The sequence below is a fragment of the Arvicanthis niloticus genome, chromosome 2 (genome assembly GCF_011762505.2).
Source record: "Arvicanthis niloticus isolate mArvNil1 chromosome 2, mArvNil1.pat.X, whole genome shotgun sequence".
Taxonomy (NCBI): Eukaryota; Metazoa; Chordata; class Mammalia; order Rodentia; family Muridae; genus Arvicanthis; species Arvicanthis niloticus.
In genome coordinates, this window is record NC_047659.1 from 87424652 (window position 1) to 87446503 (window position 21852).

General features: G+C 40.8%; 1 protein-coding gene across 15 annotated transcripts in view; it reads right to left on the minus strand.

The window, feature by feature from the left end:
- Meis2 (Meis homeobox 2) overlaps positions 1-21852 on the minus strand; it is a 201683-nt gene that overhangs the window by 136223 nt on the left and 43608 nt on the right. For all 15 annotated transcript variants that reach the window (XM_034493822.2, XM_034493821.2, XM_076929467.1 and 12 more), the window contains one exon: positions 679-824. In XM_034493822.2, the coding sequence (XP_034349713.1) occupies positions 679-824 (146 nt within the window). The remainder of the gene's footprint in view (positions 1-678; positions 825-21852) is intronic.

The window sequence follows — 21852 nt, forward strand, 5'->3', positions numbered from 1 at the left end:
AACAGAATCCTTAATTTCAACCTTACAAACAAAGGCATTAGAGTGCCTATAGCCCTTCTGCATTTCACACACACACACACACACACACCACCACCACCACCATGTTTTCAGGCCAACTCACTAGGCTGAGCTTGGACATGCATGTGGCAAGATGCTTGATTTACTCATGGAGAAGACAGCGTTGGTTGCAGGAGATTCAGCAGTGCTAAGAAGTTCATGAGCGCCTCACAGCCATCTCCTTTGGTTGAAGCTGTATTGTCTGAAGCTTCTCATACCTTATAACCCAGTAAACATTTACATATATGTTATTCAGTGTCTCAGGCCATTTTGAATACGATCTACTGTTGGCCTCTTAAGAGAAAATCCTGCACCTTTCTTGAAAAAGCTGTTTGGATGACAATGGTTGACAAAATGTGACTGCTATATGACTAACCAGATTCCAGCAGAAAGCAGGTAATCTTGGTTTTTTGTTTGTTTGTTTGTTTGTTTGTTTTCTAAAAAAAAAAAAAAAGAAAGAAAGAAAGGAAGAAGGAAGGAAGGAAGGAAAGAAAGAAACAGAAGGATAGAACTCAAACCAAAACCAAAACTAACCCCTTTCGAGTCCATGTGATTTGCTAAAACTTAGCAAAACGGCAAAAAACTTTAGGTCATTTAAAAATATCTTTTATCTTAACTTACTGTGAGATGCTGGAAGAGCCACGCTCTCATGATATTTGTCGCGACTTTGGGGAATATGCCTCTTTTCTTCTGGCGTTTTTTGTCCTTGTCTGGATCGTCGTCATCACCTGTGCCAGGTGAAGCTACGCTGTTGTCTAACCCATCGCCTAACAGGAAGAAATGAAGATCCATTAGAGCAAGCATAGCGAGGGTGCCAACAACAATGCCAGGCTGATGGCGAGCTTAGCTAAGCTCTCTGAAAGAAATCCATTAAGGGGGTATAGTCTCTTTCATTAAAGTATAATTGGAGACACAAATATGTAAAAGACAAAATTAAGCCAGGCCTCTTCAAATGTTAATTTTGTGTGTCTCACACTCGCCCATATCATTAATTCAATTATAATTGTGTACTTGACACAGAGCGGTAGCTCTTTGTCAATTATGGAACCCAGTGTGGGCAAACCGCTACGAGAAAGCCCATTTAGTAGAAATGCATCCCCGTGCCCATAGTGAGCACAGACTGCTGGGTAATCAAGTTAAATGTTCTGTAGTCTATATATTCTAGGCTGCCTGCATAGGTGACAGTAGCTGTGTCACTGTTGATTGCACATAACGCACTGCCTGCTCAGCCCCTCCCCAGAACTGTCACCTCTTAAACTCACACATACCCAAGCTCCTTCGATGACCCAGAGTTCCACATTTGCATGACATGAAAACTTTTTAGCTCTCCGCACCACAGATCATTATCATGAGGGGGGCAGACAAAAAGACACACATCAAGGTAGGGTGCTCACTTAATCAGAACTTCTTATCAACATCTTTCTCTTCTGCGCTTTTCTCTGGCATTAATTGTGCATTAGCAAAAATCATTTACTTTTAACAGTCAGAGTTATTTTTTCTTGCCCTCCGGCAAAAATGCCTTGAAAGCCTGCCTGGAGGGCATCTAAATTATGTATCTGAAAAACTCTTCTGGCAAGGCATTGCAGGACCCCTACTTTCTTAAAATTCATACGAGCACGTCTTCCTGTTTTTGGGAAGGCATCAATCAAGAGTAGCAATATATGCCATATCCCTACATTAATATTTGAACTAATAACTTTAAAAAAAGGAAAGAAACAAGATCCGACTTGTGGCATAATCAAATGCAAAATAAATGAAGAATACGCGGACAGCACCGAGGCTTTATAGATGGCTGTGTTTTTCTTGCACATCGTTAGCCTGGAGCCACACGAAAGAGGAAAACAGAGAAGTGGAGAGTTTATGCTCCCTGCTGGTGTTTAAGAAGCTGGGGTCCTGGAAGGACATCTGGGAATTGCGCTGAGATGGGTTTTTTTGTAATTTAAGAATAGACATTCATTAGCAGTAAATGCCATAAATCCCACGCTAAGTAAAAACCTTGTCCAAGAAAGCCTAAAACAATAAACTCTGTGCTCAATGTAGCCTGAGCTGGGCACTCTGTAGCTGCCGGAGGAATGCAGCAGATCCACCAGCAAATCCCCAGACCTGCTCCCTCCTCCCAGTGTTCCACCCAGACTTCCTGGAGCACTGGCCTTAGAACTTCTGAGTCGGCCTCATGGCCTTCCTGGTACCTGTTCCCTTTTGCTCTATCATTGAATAAAATAAATAAATAAATAAAAAAAAACAGCAACAACAACAACAAAACCAAAAAAACAAAAAAACTCAACCTTCTTTGACCAGAGTAGCAGAAAAACCACAGCAAAGAGCTGGCAGATTAATTTTATTGACATTTCCATTTTCACTGCAATGCGATTCCCCTCCATCACATGGAAGGGATGACCCTCACTATTTACAGACTGACAGGCCACTTCGTTACAGCCACCCTGCCCCAAGGCAAAGCAGCTCCCTTCCATCTGCCCAAACAGTAGAGCATGACCCTGAAGTTGCTGTTCTCTTTTTCTTTGCCTTCTGTTATGATGAGAGAGAGAGAGAGAGAGAGAGAGAAACAGACACACACACACACAGAGGAGGAGAGAGGGAGGAACAGAGACGGAGACAGAAACAGAGGAGGGACACATACACACAGTGCAGGAGATCCCCCCCCCCAATAGTCAAAGAATGAATATGTGGGCAGGAAAAGAAAAATCCTTTGGCTTTTGAATAGTGGATATATAGAACCTAATCTCTATCTGTTGACCTTCCCTGCACAGCTATGTACATCTAACTGGGGGTTGCATTCACACACACACACACACACACACACACACACACACACACACACATGCACACACACACTCCAGCACACACATGCCCAAGCCTGCATGGAGACATGTGCACACACTTTCCACCGTGCCAAGGAACTGCTGCAAGGCAAATTCTCACCCACACTAATGGCTTCTGACTGCTCCTTGGCAACCCCAGCTTTTTCACCTGGGTGGATGTACTCTCCAAAATACAGACACTGGAGCGATCTCATCAGCTGCTCATGTGACACAGATGGAGAGTGGCTATTAGGAGCCAGGCAGTGGGCCTTGGGGATCTGAGGTGCTGTTCTGTAGCCCGAGGCAAATTTGAAAAGCAGTACCCAGAGATGAGGGAAAAAAATTCACATTGCAAGTCCAAGTTTGAAGTCAGTCTGTCTGTCTGTCTCTACACTGTGGATAGAGATATCTTTGTCTCTGGCTGTGCAGTCTCTGTGGCTCTCTGAACGCACATTTCAGATTATGTATGGAATGACTCTTCCTTCACTGTCTTCCAAATAGAAAAACACACTCTGTAAACAATGCCTGTGTGTATATATTTCTTCCTAAGCACATATGGTTTCTGTGTATATGTTTAAGCTGAAATTGTCAGGATTTTGTTAAAATCTCATTTAGCTTTCTTTGATAGATTTTTGAATACACTTATTGCAAAAGGTTAATGGCTTAATTGAAGGAAGTTCAACGAAAAAAGGCATTTGCCTTTTGAACCCAATCAATGACCTTAAAAAATGAGAGGTGGTGGCTCCATGGGGCATTTTCTCTTGTTTAAAAGGAAAGGGGCTGATAACACCCTCAGACTATATGATTCACTATGTTTAGTTCCAGGAAAAAAAATGTTGCTCGTATGAGCATGCTTTGATGACTGACTTAAATTGGAGGAGGAGAAGCATTACATGAATTTTAATTGAAAGCAGTCCATTTCATAAAAATGTTATGAAATACTTGAATTTAGATCGGTGTCATAAATAATTATAAACAAAACCATGTCTGCTTTTATATTAGTAACTAGATACTCAATAGGATACCTTTTATTAAGTTTGACCATTTCATATATGTACATGTATAAAAACTACTAACGCTGGTGTTTATATCTTTACAAAAAGAGGAATTTTTCTTTCCCAAATACAACAATAAATACTATGATATTTTTCCTGTGGGCTATGAACCAAGTCAAGGACCAAGAGCTAAGAGCAACATAAAGAGAATGTTTGAAAGGCAACTGTGTGCTCTAAATCTGAACTAAACATGTGCAGGCCTCTGTTGGAGCTAAGCCCCTGTTAACATTGGATATTGTTTTCTTCTTTCAAGGCTGTGCATTAATCTAGTTAATGTGCTGAAGAGGGTGTCTCCACCAGCACAATGAGTGTGCTAGAGCAGATGAGAGCACAGACAGTGCAGACATCAACCCTGAAGTTACCAACCAATACTGTAGAAGCCTCCAGAAAGAGAATTGTCTCTTCGTTATTTGTGTCCTACCTAGATGCATAATCTCAACAATAGGACCATTCTTGGCAAGATGAGTGAATGAAGAACGTACTCAAAGCTTTTTCCTCTCTCTGACAATGGTCACATGGGGGAACTAGTCCCACAGAGTACCTGAGGGCTATTCTTGTTGGCTGGTAAATTGCTTGCATGAACACACTTCTAAACATTCCAGAAATGGCACTCCTTGAGAAAGAGACCTTAGCGTTCCCAGGGCCTATATGGGTGACTACAATACCAAATACTCATCTCTGGTGATGAAGAAAAACATTTTTTAAATGTTGTTTATTTCCCTTTGATGATTATTAATCCTTTGACCAAGGTGAAGATCTAAGTTTTGGGCAAGATATTTCGATTGGGTATACATTAGTAAGACATAATATTTATAAACATGAGAAGGAACACCCAAGGCTAGTAGATACATAAACGTTGAGCATACTAGACCATAAGAGAGATTGCTGAGGGTGTGGATCCCAAGGCTTCATTTCAGACTCATTGAACCAATATATCCTGGGCCCAAGACAGTGCATTTTTAACAGTTTGGGGGATTTGCTTATGCACAAGGATTGGCACTGATACTTTGCATGCATGTGTTGTGGTGCGCATGTAGGAGTCAGAGGACCACTTGTAGGGGTTAGCTCTTTTCTGCCACATGGTCTCCAGGTATCAAACTTGGGTTGTTGGACAATATGGCAAGTTCCTTTACCCACTGAGCCATCTTAAAGTTAATTTAATTTTATTTGTGTGTGTGTGTGTGTGTGTGTACATGCATGTGTATATGCATGTGTCTGCAGGTGTCAAGGAAGGAAGTATGAGTATGTGCATGTGTAACGGGAGTGTACACATCCATACAAGGGTATCTGTAGGCCAGAAAAGGACTTTGGGAGTCCTCCTCTATTATTCTCTGGCTCCCACAGGACCTGGAGCTAGTCTGGTGGCTAGCAAGCCCCAGGAGCCCTTCTGTCCTTGCCCTCCATAGTACACAGGTGACAGGCACCCACAGCCATTCCTACCTTTGTATGCAGCTGCTGAGGACACTAACTCAGGTCTACATGTTGGCACAGCATTTCTCTTATTCACTGAGCCATCTTACCAACCCTCACCATACTCTTATGACTCATTGACTGCATCTGTAACCTGGAGCTCATTGATTTGGTAACTGGACGGTCAACAAGCCACAGAGATATGCCCTTAGGATGCTATCTCTGTTGTTGTCTGTAGGCCTGCTCTAATCTCTGCATCCTTCAGCTGTTTTAAGACTCTGAAGTATTATGAGAACATCTCTGACTGGATTTCCATTGATGCTCTAAAGGAAATCCCATATTCTTGCCTGGGCTGAGCTAAGTATTCTCAGAGCACAGGCATTATTCTGATTGTTAGATACAGAGATACCTGTCTAGGTGAGTAATGCAAGCTGTTGACTCACAGGACATCCTTTGAAAGACTTACCAAGACATCCATTGAAACATTTGGAGGAAAGACATAATAAACACAGCAATGCTGTGTTGAATGCATCTAAGACCACAAGAATGGAGAACTCTCATGGTCTCCTTTCCCCATGCCTTAAAACACAAACTTATTTCCAAAGGTCATTGATGCAATGAGATTGCCTCCTTGCTTAAGATTCCAAAGCTCTTTATGATCTAGGATAAATCTGATTCTGCGCCTAACTTCTCCAAGTCCACTCTGCTGCTACAGGTTTCCTCATAACCCTGTGAGCTGGCTTTTACTTCTCTAAGTGTTATTTTGTCTGAGCCCTCTTATCAACCACACATCGAAGAAGGCCCAAGGATGCAAGAAAAGGCCTAAATCCTGGAGAAGGATTAATTTAGGGCAGAACAGCTGGAACTATGTGAATGTTGGTTTAGTTTGGCCAAAAATGAAGATGGGCATATTTTTCCTTGCAAGCCAACCAAGGCCTGAGAAGGTTTCGCATACAATCAATGTAGAGTCAGAATTTTGGTTATGGCTATTTCTTTGTTATTTGTTTTTTGAAACACCATTTCTCTGTACAGCTCCGGCTGTTCTGGATTTCACTATGTAGACCAGGCTGGCCTTGAACTCAGAGATCCACTTGTTGCTGCCTCCCAAATACTGGGACTAAAGATGTGTACCTGGCTTGAGTTGGAATTTTTGTGATTAGGTTTTTGGGACTAGCTGAAGATCTTGGCAAGGTCAGTAACAGATGATCTGGTAGGCAGAAATGCTATCTACTTATAGATGGTTGTTAGATAACATAGACAAAAAAAACCTAGATAAACAGAAATCATCTCATTTCTAGCATTTACATGTGTTCATAAACACACAAATGCTGGTGTACAATATATGTGACTATAAACAGGTACATACGTGTGCCTGTGTGTTTGTGTCTTTATAAAACACATATAAAGTGGTGCAATTTGTATAAAAGTGCTAAAGTTTGTGGATGAACTATTTTTGCAGGCAGGCACAGACCGTTGAATGTGCATACACACATTTACACAATCCTTAATCATTTCTTCTCAACAGGAGTTTTCAGTGTTAGTACTCTTGTGACACACAATGCCTCCCTCGCTCACTTTCATTATATTCACTCCCACAAATTTATCTTTATTTGCACTCACAATGTTGTAATCATAGTTAATCCTCACAAAAAAAGGAAAGAAAGAATGGAAACATTACTATTACTTATTCCATTTTACATAAAGAAAAACCAAGACTCAAAGAAATTAAGTCATTTGTCAGAAATCACAGAAAGTGATTTGGTCTTCAAAGCATTTGGTCTTCAAAGTCCATGGGCCATCTTCCACCCCACCCACCCTTATGTACTGCTGGAATGACAAGAAGACAGGATGGTGAAGCTAGAGTCTGGATTATTGCTCAGCCCTAAGGAATTCAATTCCAGGACACTGGTCCAGGATACTCATTTGTCTTTAGGCCACAGATAGAGATTGTGTGGCAATGCATTTAGACACAAACTAGAGAGCTGGTGAGATGGCTCATTAGGAACAGACACACCTGACGCTAAGTCTAACATTCAATGTTTGATCCACAAAAATTACACAATAAAAGGAGAGAAGTGATTGCCACAGTCTGACCTCTACAAGAACTGGATGACATGGCCATGTATCTCTCTCAACATAATAAATACATGTAATTCTTTAATATAGAAAAAAAAGAGAGAGAAAAACAAGAGCCAAGAAATAATTAGGTGCATATCTTTTCCAAAATAAGAATATCTACTATCTCTATCTTTACAAAAACAAGAGTACCTACTGCCTATAAGGTCATCCTTTCCTTGGAGATCTAAAGTTTACATTAACTGATTCATTGAATCAAGAAAATCGGCTACATTTTCAAGACTGAGTCAAGGAGCCATTGAAGATGCTAAACTCCCCCCTGTTGCTCTGGTGTGCTCTTTCTCTCCACTGCAACTCTCTACTTTTTGCTAGCAAATTCCTATTTAGCCTTCAGGTCCTAGTGAAAGAGGGGTCTCCTAGGTCCTGTCCCAGAATTGGGGTTCTGTGTTCCTGACTTACTCAGCAATTTCTTCTTACGTCTGCTTTCAATTCCGTGCTCATAAAAGTACGTGTCTGAGAGGGAGCCCATGCTCTACTCTTTTCTTACCCCAAGAATAACGAAAACCATCAAATAATGGGCCAAACACACTGGTAGCAAAACCCACCAGATCTGAGACTACACCATGTTTTAAAGAAAAAATGCTCATGAAGGGGTCTCAGTGAGCTTGGGGCTCCTTCCTCCATTCTCCCTGCCCTGGTGGGGTACAGGGCCACACTAGGCTCTGTACTACACAGTGTGCAACTGTATTTGCTCCTTCCCAGAGAGTGTTCATGCCAGCACACATGACATGGATTGTCTATGGAGACTATGGTATCCCATCTTACACCTGCCCCTTCCCAATAGAAAGAGAGGTGCTGGCAGCGAGGGAGGCACATCACCTTGGGTTAGTAGAAGCAGTGTGGTTAAAAAGTAAGTACCCCAAAGCCATGTGAATGCCAGATAGTATTTTGTAGACTAATGTTCTTTCCTTTCTTTATTCCTTTTCCCTCTCAATATAGTACTTAGAAAACAGGATTAAAATGTACTAACAGTCAAAAGACATTTTTTTTTTGCCGGTTGTTAGGGGGGTCTTTCCAGGAGTTTAATTTAGGGCCTCCCACTGAGAAAACTGTACCAAGATTTCAAATAAGAAGGACTAAGAGGAGGGGAAGCTTCCGTCTGGTTCTGTCTCGGAATATAGCCTTGCAAAGGCTGCTCTCCAAGAACCATCAGCAAAGTCAACGTTTTTCCACTAGCAATTTATTATTATTTTTTTCACATCAGGACAGTTGGGGATGGTGAGTACACCCAGAAATTCAGAAAGAGCCAGGGAAGCAGCAAGACTGATCACTGATCTCTCTTACTCTCCTGCTGGGCTTAACCGGCTGGACATGTTCAAGTGAAAATTTTCTGTGATTTTTTTTTTTTTTTCAAGTGACTAGTTCATGGACCACAAGCAAGGAAGGAAGCAGAAGGGATGAACGCTTTCGTTTACATGCAACATTTACTAACTGTGTGGGTTTTCCGACATTAAAGAGGGGACAGTGACCCAGGCCACCTTTTTCACACTCAAAAGAGCACTGAAAAAACAAGCCTTCATAGGCTTACCTCGGCTTCCCTGGTCCTGAACACCCTCCCCTCCCGCCCCCCCCCTTGGGGGGGGGGGACAAACAGAAAGGGAAAGAAAGAGAGGGGATTTTATGGTCCTTTCTCTTCAACTTCTCAGGCGGTATAAGCAGCATTTAGCGAATTCAGCCCCAAATGGCTCCAGAAGCTCAGAGCCGCGGGGGCGCAGGCTTTGTTGTCCTCTCTCTATTTACACAGGATTTACGCAGGCTCTCCACTGTAGAGAGCCAAAGCACTTCCATTCACCCCGCTGGCTCGCTCCGGATTGTGACTGTGGCAGCGTGGCCCAGGCCAGACATGGGGGCACAGGATGAGACCCCCAGGTCTACGGACTGCTCAGGAGACATCCTGAGATACTTTAACTGGTGAGGGCAGCTGCAGAGATCTACAGAGATGGCTCAACTTCCCAGAGGAAAGGGCAGGTCCCAGCAAGGGCTATGCAAATGCTTGTCCAGGGACAAATAGCACACACTTTAAAATATGCATCTATAGGATAGAATGAGAAATGGTGGGTGAGGGAAAAAAAAATCAGACTGCAGCTTGGATGAAAACCACTTCACCCACTGGTTGGAAAAATAAAGTGTAAAAACAGACAGATGGACACATATGTAAATGTGGCTGTGTTTTAGGCTTTAGCTGGCAACGTGAGTGTCGGAGTATAGTTTTGCATGCCTGTATTTTCCATAGCATGTTGAATCCTGTTAGCTGTTGAACAGAAACATCCTCATACTGGTCCTTGACCAAATCAGTCCCCTCAATTTACCCGCTAGGAGCCATAAAAGGGCTTTGTTTATTGACTGGAACTCCCTAATCCTTTATAGCAGAAGTGAAGGGAAGCTGGCAAGACGTTTGGTCTATTCTCCACTTCATTTGGTTATTCTCATTTGAAGTATATATACTTCATTCATTCTTCTCCGAAATATATAGATGTGGGGTGCATGAGTGTGTATGTGTGCACACGCGCACACACTCATATAGACAGTTCTGTTACAAATTTTAGACTATCTTAAGAATATTTATTCTCCTAAGTCTCCCACAGAATGCTCTAGAGTATACTGGCTGAATCCAGCGGGACACATGCTCCTCTGCCATTACAGCTCAGCAGAATCTCTGTGGTGTAGGATAAAAGCATGTACTTGTTCTCCTGTTACCTGATAAGTACATAGGAATGTACCAAGTACCTTCTGGACTTATTCACAGTACATCATAATAAAGCCCTTCTGGGCACTCTAATGATTCATTTTTAGTGACCTCTCAAATGCCCTTTTCCACAGTTAACACTCAGCTTTTATTAAGGTAGAAAGCAGGGACAAATGTCCACTCGGGTCCCAGCTCTCAAATTTGACTCTCTGTGCACTGCACTACCTCCAGCTGAAGCTGTTTTAATGTCTGCCTGGCTTCCCCAGTGTGGCATTTCAGCTAACAGAGTTCACAATCTTTCAGCCCTAAATGCAGAGGCTGCTATCTTCCAGTCATCCTAGGAATGTGCCAGATACCATCTCCCTCCTGTGATACAAAGAACCAGAGCAAGGGACTCACCGAGGACTGAGCTGATCAAGTTACCAGCAGCCCAGAATGCCCCTCTCTGAGGTTAATCTTTGAACTGGTAAATGTTATAATTAGGAGCCTTGAAGTTGAGCTGGGACTGACCATTGAAATAAAGACCCCAAAAGAGAAAGTATGAATGGATCTTGTCTCCTTCACCTGAGGCTTTGACAGGAGGGTTTTGGTGTTTATGAAAAATTGTACAAAATTGAGATACTATGATCTATGAATCTCCTCCCCATATTTCCCAAAGAAGAAAAAAGGTGGCTGGGGAGGCATGGCTTCCCAGTTTCCCTTAGCTGTTTCAGTACAAATTGTGAAAATTATGCAAATAACAATTTTGGCACCTTTGCTAGAGGAAAACATTATTAAATTATGCTCTAAGTATTTTGTCTGCTTTAGTAATTACTCACATGTAACTGTAAATATAAATAGCTGTTATTCTGTTTAAATTTTTAATCATGCAAAATATTGTCACACAAAATGTCCTTCTGTTGCAGACTAACTGGGATTTTCTTTTTTAAAACATCCATATTTAACTGAAGTGGACTATATTTAGCATTCTAAAGTGTTTTAGTAAAGATAGCTGGCTAACATCTTGGAATCAACAGGTCTTTCATGAAAAGATATGGTCTTTATATTTACAAAAAAAGCATTCGCTACCTAAGAAGACCCACTGATACACAATAAACTGTAAACAGTTTCTTACTGACATGAGACCATGATTATTCTGCTCCTGGTTCATATTAACTGTACCAAAAGTGCATGTTACAGTATAACCACAGAATTTTGGATTGTACTGTCAGTTTTAGCATATTATGGTATTCAATTAAACATTATCCACTGATGATAAAATTTGTTAATGTAATTTATAAGCAAATTTAATCATAGCAGAAGTTATTACACTTCCTTTGTAGAGTTCTTTGCTTCATTGTTGTATTTGCTACAGAAAAAAAAAGAAATGAGGACTTTTTTTATAATGTAAGACAGCTGATAAGTTTGAATTCTTAAGTTTATGTTTGTCTCTGAATGTATAACAGCAGATATTAGTTCAAGAAGACCTACAAAAGACTTTTAAAACATTACCTCTACTGTATACCTGTTACCATAAAGCAAAAATAATAGGCCATTTCATAAAAGCACAACCTTGAAATTTGTATTGTTAAATAATACCCCCAAACTTCTACTACAAGCCTTTGTGTCAAGAGCAAAGCCAGCCATCTCTTTAAAACTATTTCCTAAGACAACTTCATTGAGATGTCAATCAACAACTCCTGTAGGAGACTCCCAGGAGGCCATCCTGGCTGCATATAGGAGAAAATTGTCATTATAAAGATGGTAACTAGTTTGGATATTTTTATTCATTTGTTTGTTTTTCATTTTATTTATGTGTCTGTGTGCATGTGAGTATGTATATGAGGTTGTGTGCCCACAGAAGACAGAAGAGGGTGTCAGAGCCCTTAAAACTGGGTTTACAGGTAACTGTTGGCTGACAACATGGGTGCTGGGAACCAAACCTGGGTCCCGTGCAACAGCCACAAGGACTTTTAACCACTGAAACATCTCTCCACTCCCTTATCTATCTATCTATCTATCTATCTATCTATCTATCTATCTATCTATCTTTATAACAGGTCTCCCAGTGTACCCTGGGACAGCCTCAAACTTGTAATCTTCCTGCCTCGGTCTTCTAAGTGCTGGGAGTACAGGCTTTCTATACTACACTTGATAACTGATTACTTTTTAAAAAATAATCCCAAGCTTAAAGCCTATTCGTTGTTAGAAAAGTATAGCTTAATTTTTTTTTTTTGAAGAACATTAGCACATCAGGGCTTCCCTGTAGAACTTAAACTTTCGGTTTAAGAAATGTCTAAATTAAATCATTAACATTTTAAAGGAAGTAATTATGTATTTCGACACCCCATTTCAGCTTGGTGTTTTAAAGAAGTCCAGTGTTATGATTTGAGAACAAGCAGATATGACTTATAATGTCATGCAAATGAATATACATGGTATTTATGAACTAACTCTGGGGAAATAAATAATTAATCTGCTTAATAAGAATAATCTGAGATTTCACAAGTTGATTAATCTGCACACAGCCTATGTACTAAAGAAACACAGACACGGGGCCTCTTAAAAGTACTTTAAATGGGAAATCATTGCTAATTGGTGTGGAATTCATTTTGGAGTGGTAAAATATTCTAAAATTAACCATGTTGATGGTAGCATAATCTTAGGAATATACTAAGGAATTACTCTCTCCATGAGTAATTTGATACTATGTAACATACATCTCAAAAAAGTTACCAAGCAATGAAAAGAGTGGTCCATCTCTCCCAATAGCACAAAGCATGCTAAAACACATACACAAGCCTAGTTAGTACTAGATCTAATTTTCCCCCAAATTGATTCGCAAAAATATGATTTTAATGCCTCTTACTAATGACATCATAGCACCTTACATATGTATAAGCATATGTACTTGAAGCACTTGGGATAGGGTTTATATTGTTTACACTATAAAGATATGCATTACTAAAAATAGATGTTTATTGATAAATTTAATCCTTCTTATGCTCAATTGTATCACATTATAACAGAAATCTAGGCTATTTTCTCTTCCAAAACTTGAACCAAAATTAATCCCAGTAGAGTTACACACACACATACATCACAGACACACACACACACACACACACACACACACACACACACACACACAGACATGCGCACGACACTCCTATTACCTAGATTCTGAATTTACTAATCAGATGAATGAATCTTTGGAAAATGGATATGAACTTTCTAGGTTTATATTTAAAGTTTAGTAACAGAAGTTATCTAGAATACTGGCCTCTCAAAGTTCAAGATTGTTCGTAAGGTTGGTATGCCATAAGTTTCAAAGGCATTATAGGACACATTGAGAAAGGAAAGTGACATTATAGAAATAAACTGAGGGAAACAGGGGAGGCTGGAGTGATGCCACAATAGTTGAAAGTAGGTGCTGCTTTTACAAAGGACCCAAGTTCAAGTCCTACCACTCAGGTCAGGAAGCTCACAATAGCCTGTAACTCCGTCTCTGGGATGCCCCACTTTCTCTTATAGCCTCTGTAGTCACCTTCAATTACATGTACATTTATCCCCTACACACATGCACAGACACATAACTAAAAATAAAATTTAAAAGTAATAAAGAGCTGAGGGGTCCACCATTTGAAACAATAGCTTGCTTACCTGATTATTTCCTTAAAAGGAAATAATATGAGCAGATAAACAAAATGTGCTGTATCTATACACTGAGATACTACCCATCAACCCACAGGAATATACTACTGAAGCCTGCTGGGTATTACATCTCAAGGTCATTGTGCTATTATGCCAGGTGGAAGAAGCCACACGCAAAGGAACATGAGACCCCTGCATAATTTTAAATATATTCAATTCTAGAAAATGCCAACAAATACTTATGACCAAAAGTAGATCAGTAGTGGCCTGAGGACACATATAAAGGTAAGGACAGACTACAAAGGGACACAAGGAAACTTTTGGGAAGTGACAGGATTGGTCCATCAAATTATACAAGAGGCTCAAATTTATCACCTGGCCATTTTAAGTAGAAGAAACCTTGACATGAGAATTTTGCCCCAGTAAAGTTGATTTAAAAAATATTAAGCAAATAACAGATAAAGCTTCAAAAATCTGATGTTTGGCACAGTGTAGACTTGAGTGGGATGTGAGGGGGTGGGAGTGGGGATATCAGTAGTTACTGAAGCAATGTTCTGAAAGTTTAAAATGGCTGGGTGCAGCATTTGAAAGATGCTACAGAGAGACCCAGCATAATACCCATAAACTTATTGGTTCATATACAAGTTGCTTTAATTCATGAACATATAAAATGGTCAGAAAGCACTGTGCAGATTTTGATAAAAACTACTTTTCTCTATTAGCCAAATCACATTGTGAGACATATTATCTAAAACCAACTATTTGTGTTAAACTAAATCAGTGATAGTTTCCAAGGTAACAAAATGATTCTTCATTGAATATTTTCTTTGAAATCCTTTGGGAAAATTCAGTATTATCTCAGTCTTCCCAAATAGACAAAGACCTACACCGTGTCTTCAGGTAACCCCTGAGGCCACAAGATAAAGGAAGGCCATAACCTAGCCTGGACCTGGTACACAATGCACCCGTCCATCCTCGGACAGTCAGTCTGATATTGCATTCCAGACAAGAAATCTTCCCATAGACACATGAGGTACTGTTAGCACAGTTAGATCTCCAGCCTGTGCTGTCGTGTGCCACATGGCCTCTCCTCTCTTATAAAAATAGAATTAATAATTTGGAAAAAGTAACGAGTAGAGAGAAAAGTGCCTGGTGGCTTTAGCCTGGGCAGGGCAGTGGTATGTCGACACGAGATAATGTCCAACACCTCATCTCAACTTTTGAGATGTATAAATATTTACCTAGTGTCATCAAAGAAAAAGTTAGTTTGGGTCTCTTTTGGTTTGCTTTAAAGTCCCATTCATGTGAAAAAAAATTAGGACAATTGGCAGAAAAAAATGCCTTTACTTAAGAAGAAAATAAACAAACCAAAACCTTGCTCCATTCTTATATCTAAGACCACAAAAGTCAGAGTTGAGTTTTTGTTTTTGTTTTTGTTTTTGTTTTTGTTTTTGTTTTTTTTTTTTGATTACTGTGTTCTATGCCCATACTGAGCCTTAATGAAAGACAGCACTGGTCACTAGTAATGTATGAGAGGAAAGGTGGTGACCACTGCCCAGGAAGGAAAGAAAGCTTTTGCTCACTCATACACCTGTGGAACCCAGCCTACGAAAAGTCAGACATCTCTGCAGCGAGATCAGACCGATCCAAGGGCCACCAATCAAGTGGCGGTCCAGCCTTCCTGTGCTGAGCCAGCACATTTCTGGATCTTGATCACACAGGCTAGGGAGTCATTCTTCTCAGTGATAAAGTCGGTGAATGTACTCTTGAGAAGATAACAAATTAAAAACCAGCTGACTCGACACCATTTGAGTGAGGAATTCACTGCTGCCCCCAGTACAACACAATTTCTGCCACCAGTCAGTAACCACTGAAGAGCGACCGGCTTCACTCCAAACTTCCTCGAGGAGGGTCTTCCCTGGGCTAAATGACAACTGTCCAATTTATATCCCACAACTCCACTTACACTGGTAATGACTTCCTCCCTTATTTATATTTCAAGTCTTACTGTGTGTGATAATTCAAAGATTTTTTAAAAGCAAATTTGAAATTCTCAAAAGTGCTGTATTATTGAAAGGGCCAGAACTATGAAAAGAGCTATAAAACCTAGAGGATTCATTCCCTTGGGAAAATATTTTACATCTATAAAATTTTCACACTAAAAAATATCCACTTTTCATAATAGTTTGATGTGTCACTCCGGAAGAAAGTGGAGTTGACATTTGTTATGGATCCCTGTCCAATAACAGGAAAATAATTATTATTGTCTACTGTGAGGCTCACAAAGCAAACTTAAAACAAGAAATCTTGGGTAAAAGTTCTCTTTCTCTCACTCTCTCTCTCCTTTCCTTCCCTCCTTCTTTCTATCTCTATATATAACTGAATTTTTTGAATAACTGTTTACCATTATCAAGGTTAAGGACCATAGATCACAATACTCTTTTTGACAGAGATGGGCATTGAAGTGAGTGATGTTTTGATGTCCTGTCCTATGTGAAGCACTTCTGTAATTTATGATTTATGGTCTATGAATATTACTGGGTTAAATTACCTGAAATGGATGATTATATGATGATTTTTGATCTACTCAAATAGTGATTTTGCAAAGCAGTGGTTTTAGCTTCATTACCAATTATAATGTGGTTCTTTACTTTTGAGATCGTGTCACTTAGTTGTCCAGGCTGGCTTCAAACTCCTGGCAACCCTTTCACATCAGCTGTTCAAGTACAATGATCACAGGCCTGGGTTACCAAACCTGGCTGCTTTGTCTAATTTTTAATTTTCTTATTCATATTATCATGCCTAACTTTGCTGATATAATTTAAACTATTTTTTCCATATCAAATAAATAAAAGGTGGAACTAAACTCCAACAACGGAAATCCTCACTTCAGTGGAAGGAGGAAGCAACTCATGACTTGACACAGAAGAAAGTTACCAATAAGTAGTCAGGAGATGGGGGACTTGCATGTTTTTAGACGGGAATGTGAAAAGGAGCCTGCTCATAACATTCAGTTAAAAAAAAAAGTATTCTTGTCCATTCAAATTTCAGACTTTAACAGTAGTAATTAGCATTGGGAAATGATAAGCATATATTCTTAGCGCACCTCCAGAGAAATTTCTACTTGAAATATTTTCTATGATAAAACAGTATTAATTCAAAGCAAGCTTTATTGAGCATTTATTTACCCTCTTCCAGACAGTCTGCAAGCCTATCACATGAATGACTACAGCTCATTCAAACCATTCTAGCAGGGTTGATTTTTGTTCTATACATGAAGGACCTGAGGCTTAAGGAGGTTAAGCAACTTGCTTGAGTAACAAGTGGCTGAGGTAGGGATCACAAACCCTCTTGTAAAATGTGACATCGGGTCTAGGAATATGGCTCAGTCAGGTAAATGCCTGCCATGCAAACATATTATGATTTCAGGTCCACAGCAATCACATAAGTCACATCTGAAACCCTAGGATTGGGACAGCATGATTCCTGAAGCTTACTGGCCAGCCAATCAGCCAATCAGCCAATCAATGAACTCTGGTCTGAGTTCAGTAAGAGATCCTGTCTCAGAAAATAAGGTGGAGGGCACCCTGTGTCCACTTCTGGCATCCACGCCAGCAAGCACACTACAGTAGACTATACCTTATCATGGCCATCCCTGAGATACTGGTTTCTGTCTAGAATTTTCCATCCTCCTAAAAACCCTTTGTAACATTTCTCTGGCATATTGAGTCACTCAGTCAAAGATGCTTGTGGTTAATCAGTGGAAGACAACTGGAAGCTGATACTTGTGTGTGAGCATACATATATGAATATGAGAAAGTCAGGCTCCAGGCCTTTGAATTCTTTCTTTCCTACTCTTAACACATACAACAGTGCCTGGTACATTGTTGACATTGAAAAGTATATATATATATATATATATATATATATATATATATATATATATATACATCTGTATATATAGTGTGTGTATATATGTGACTATATATATATATATACAGAGAGAGAGAGAGAGAGAGAGAGAGAGAGAGAGAGAGAGAGAGTATGTGTGTAAGCTAGTACATGCTTGAGCATTCACTGCTGAATATTGAATCCAGAGCATGTATACTGGGCATGTACCCTCTGAGCCATACCGTGCTTTGATATAATTCATTCCTCTGAGTGTCTTTGTGTGTGTGTATGTGTGTGCACGCGCGCACATGTGCATGTGCGTGTGTGTGTGTGTGTGTGTGTGTGTGTGTGTATGTTATTCCTAGGCCCTTACCTTTTTAACTGCCTTCCTTGGGAGAAAGTCACAGTCCGCAGTCACTCACAGGTAAGCCGAATTCCTTAACTTTAAAACCCCTCTACCTCTGCCACAGCACTGCCACACCAGCCTTGCTGCAGTACAATTGATTCATCTCACTGACAAAAATGTGATTTAAAAAAAAAGGAAGGCCAAGCACAGAGGTGGAGAAACCACTCCTTCCTCTCCAACCACTGAGGCTCTCAGATGGCCTGATAGCCTTTCTTCTCTCGCCAAGGTTCAGTAAGTCCTGAAAGCTTGGCCTAGTGAATATGGGTCAGGTTTGCAACTCCACAACTCCACCCCTCCTATTATCATGGAATCACTTAACAGCTCTGCCTGTTCTATCAAAAATCAAGTAAAGAAAGAGAGAAAGAAAGAAAGAAAGAAAGAAAGAAAGAAAGAAAGACAGAAAGAAAGAAGTTCCAGTGTTTTGCTCAGGTACTTGCTGCAGAAAATCTTCAAAACAATATTCTATCCCATCATGACTTGCTAGCCTTTCTATACCCCAACCAGCACATTGGGACTTCCAAATCACATACCGTAATTGCCATAAAATATCTGCCCCATCAGTGAATATCTTTATTAGCATCAAAATCACTCACAACTAGTGTTCCTCAATGTTATTAAACATAACTTGTTCTAGGTGTTGCTTTACTAATTAGTCAGGATGAGCCCGAGGAAGAAAATCTGGGTCATGTTAAATTAATTGGAATGAGCATGAAAATTAGCAGAGCAAACTGCATCAATTTTCTATAGAGAGTCTTTCTTCATGTTGAGAATAAAAATGGATATTACGAGGCATTAACCAAACTGCCTTCTGTGGCTGCCAAGAGGTGTGTTACAGTAGCCCAAAATATCACGCTCGCAGATTTTCAGAAGTTAATGAGACATTTCCAGGAATGGCAAATACATGGTGTTAAAATGGGTGTGCCTCGGATGGGAAACCGCCAAGCCATTTCATGTTTATTCAGGCATAACAAGCTCTTCAAAATGAGCATAATTTAAGAGGTGAATAGTGCAGAGAGGGCTAACATTCAACTAATTTTCCTTCAGAAAGAAAAGATTAAATTGGACCCCCAAAAAATGAATTAAGAGGTTTAGAAATCAACAAGTCAGCCACCAGGATGGTAGCCTGGACTCAGCCAGACTGGGCAGCCCCTGCAACGAAGAAGTTTTTTGAAACATGTCCCCCAAGGCAGGGAACAAAGGGAGCAGAACTGATTACAGGCCCTCTCCCCGCCTTGCCGTCTCAACTCTGTTTGCCTCTCTAATGAGCTCACTAAAAACCTAATTCATCTCCCATAACCCTCCTCAGCCCTCCTTGCAATCCACCATTATGGAAATCATAGATGAAACATTTCCAGGCTGGGGTGCAGCCTGTGTGTCCCGACCCCAGCGCACAATGGAGTTGGAGGTCCAGTCCCGACCCATTCCTACGGGCAGCTTCCAGAATAAAGAGGCCCAGCTAGGTTAAGACTCTTTCTCAGGGTGACAATGATTCCCACCTTCACACTCTCCCGCCCCTGAATGTGGGAACTTCCTGGGTTCCACAGTACATAAAATACAAGCTGTAGTGCAGGAGACGAGAAATGAGTTGTACTAATGACAAATCGCTGAAACAGGATAATGTGAATTCCCAGCCTGTTCAGGAGCAAAGTCCCCGGGTTCCTCATTACATAGACTGAAATCCTCGCGGCACCTAGCCTGTAACTGGAAGATTACTGAATTGATGGATCCTTAGTTTAAAATGCAGCTGTTTTATTCTGCTTTAGTAATTAATTCTTTTTCCAATACCCTATTGATTAAGCGTAGACCCTGATAAAGTTCAAACTGAGAAGGATCTCTCGTGGCGTCCTTAGTTGCTCAGGAGAGTCAATGAAAACTTCCTACCATTCCACCTGCCTCCTCAGAGTGCTGATCCAATGAACAGAACAGTTTTTTTCTCATAAATTAGTCAGGCCATGTGGAGCCGTATTAGCTGATGGTTGCTTTTGTCTCTCCAGTTGCTGACTTGCTTTTCAGCTCTGCCGGCCTTTGTGCTGTCACACACAAAGTCGGGAGAGCAGCTGCCATTCTGAACCCAAACTGAGGTAAAGAACAATCTCTACAAACTACATTTCCCCCCATTTTATACAGATGCAATTCCCTGAGCTGCACGGGGCTCCATGGGGCCTCCTGGGACCCAACTAGCTGAGAAATGAGTACTAAAGCATGCAGACACATTGTGGAACTGGAAAAAAAAAAATAATAAAGTAACCTATTTTCTTCAAGGCTTTGCCAGTCTGTTTTTTTTTTTTTTTTTTCCCTTTTCCCCTACATCCCACTCCACCCACCCCACCCTCATCCCCCAACACCTCACAGAATCCAGACTGCCCTTTGCACAGCGATGATAAGCTTCCTACTTGGTTTTCACAGAGGGTATCAAGCAATGACACAGGACAGGGTAGGAGGGTAAAAGAGTGACCAAGGGGCCAAGTAAAGCATGTGTCTTGTGCTAGTGAGGTGGCATCAGAGTTCCAGAATGCCTATTAAGCACACAGGCGTGGAGTGTAACCATATATAAATGGCCATTATAAACACAATGGTATTTAGTAATAGGAGGAGTCACCAAGGGTGCTCCCTCTCAAAGGGTCACATGTACCAGGATCAATGCTGGTGACTAAAACAAGCAGAGAAACAGGGGGTTTCTCAGGTTTCAGCCCTGCACAATGGAGTTTTGTTTCCGCCAAGACCATCGCTACTGGGAATGCTTTTAGAGCAATGGACTCATTTTCTTGCCCCACCCCCACCTCCACAGACCCACCTAAGGCCACCAAATCATGTGCACAAGCTTAATGCTCTGCAGGCAAACATTTCAAAGACACAGGTCTCATCCATGAGCTGGTAGGAAAGCAGAAGTGACTTTTTCCTCGCTCATAACATACATTTGCAAGACAGCTCGTTTTGTTTTCTCTAAGTTCTGTATCAGACAGTGGGGGTAAGGGGAAGATCTGGAATAATTTTAGGAAATTCCCTTACATTTCTAGCATCTGATTCTAAATTCAAAGCTAACGCCAAGCTCTCCGTGAGCTCTGAGCAGCTGGGCTGTTTTCCATGTTCTCTCATGGGCCAGGGCTGAGTGCACATTCCCACCTTCACAGCATTCCTTCCTAGGTCAAAAGGTCATCTCTCACAGCGTCCCCAGCAGACAGTGGGTTGTCAAAAGGTTGCATCATGTGATCTGGGCAGTCTCTCCTAACAAAGCTCTTTACTCACTGGGAAACAAACTTTGCACGTCTAAGTAATTTCTGTGTTAGAGACCTGCTTTCCTTTCTCCGTCCCCCATGGCCTCTTCAGTTTCAAACAGACACAGGCAGCAGCAAGCCTAGAATTCAAAGCTAAGTTTCCACAGATTGTTTGAGTCAGGATCCCTCTACTTTTACTGGGTTATATGACAAAGAATGATAGCCTGCCAGAGATGCATCTGGCTTCTTGCATTCCAAAAGAAAACCAGAGGTGTCCCCCTGCCAGGGGAATTCTGTCAGAGGACTCCCCGTTTTTAAAGTAAACCTATATATTTTTGAATAAACAAGAAATTAGCAACAGAATAGTTCTAAAGATACTCTAGGAATCATCAAGAAGGTCCTAAGGTTTTTTTGTTTACTGTGTTGAACTGTGTGGAGATGACAGAGTAAAGATGAATGACTAGGTGCAACAAATGAAATCGAGGGGCTCAGGAGTGAGCTTCTGGTGTCAAACAAGTTCACAAAAGACAGGAGCATAAAGTTC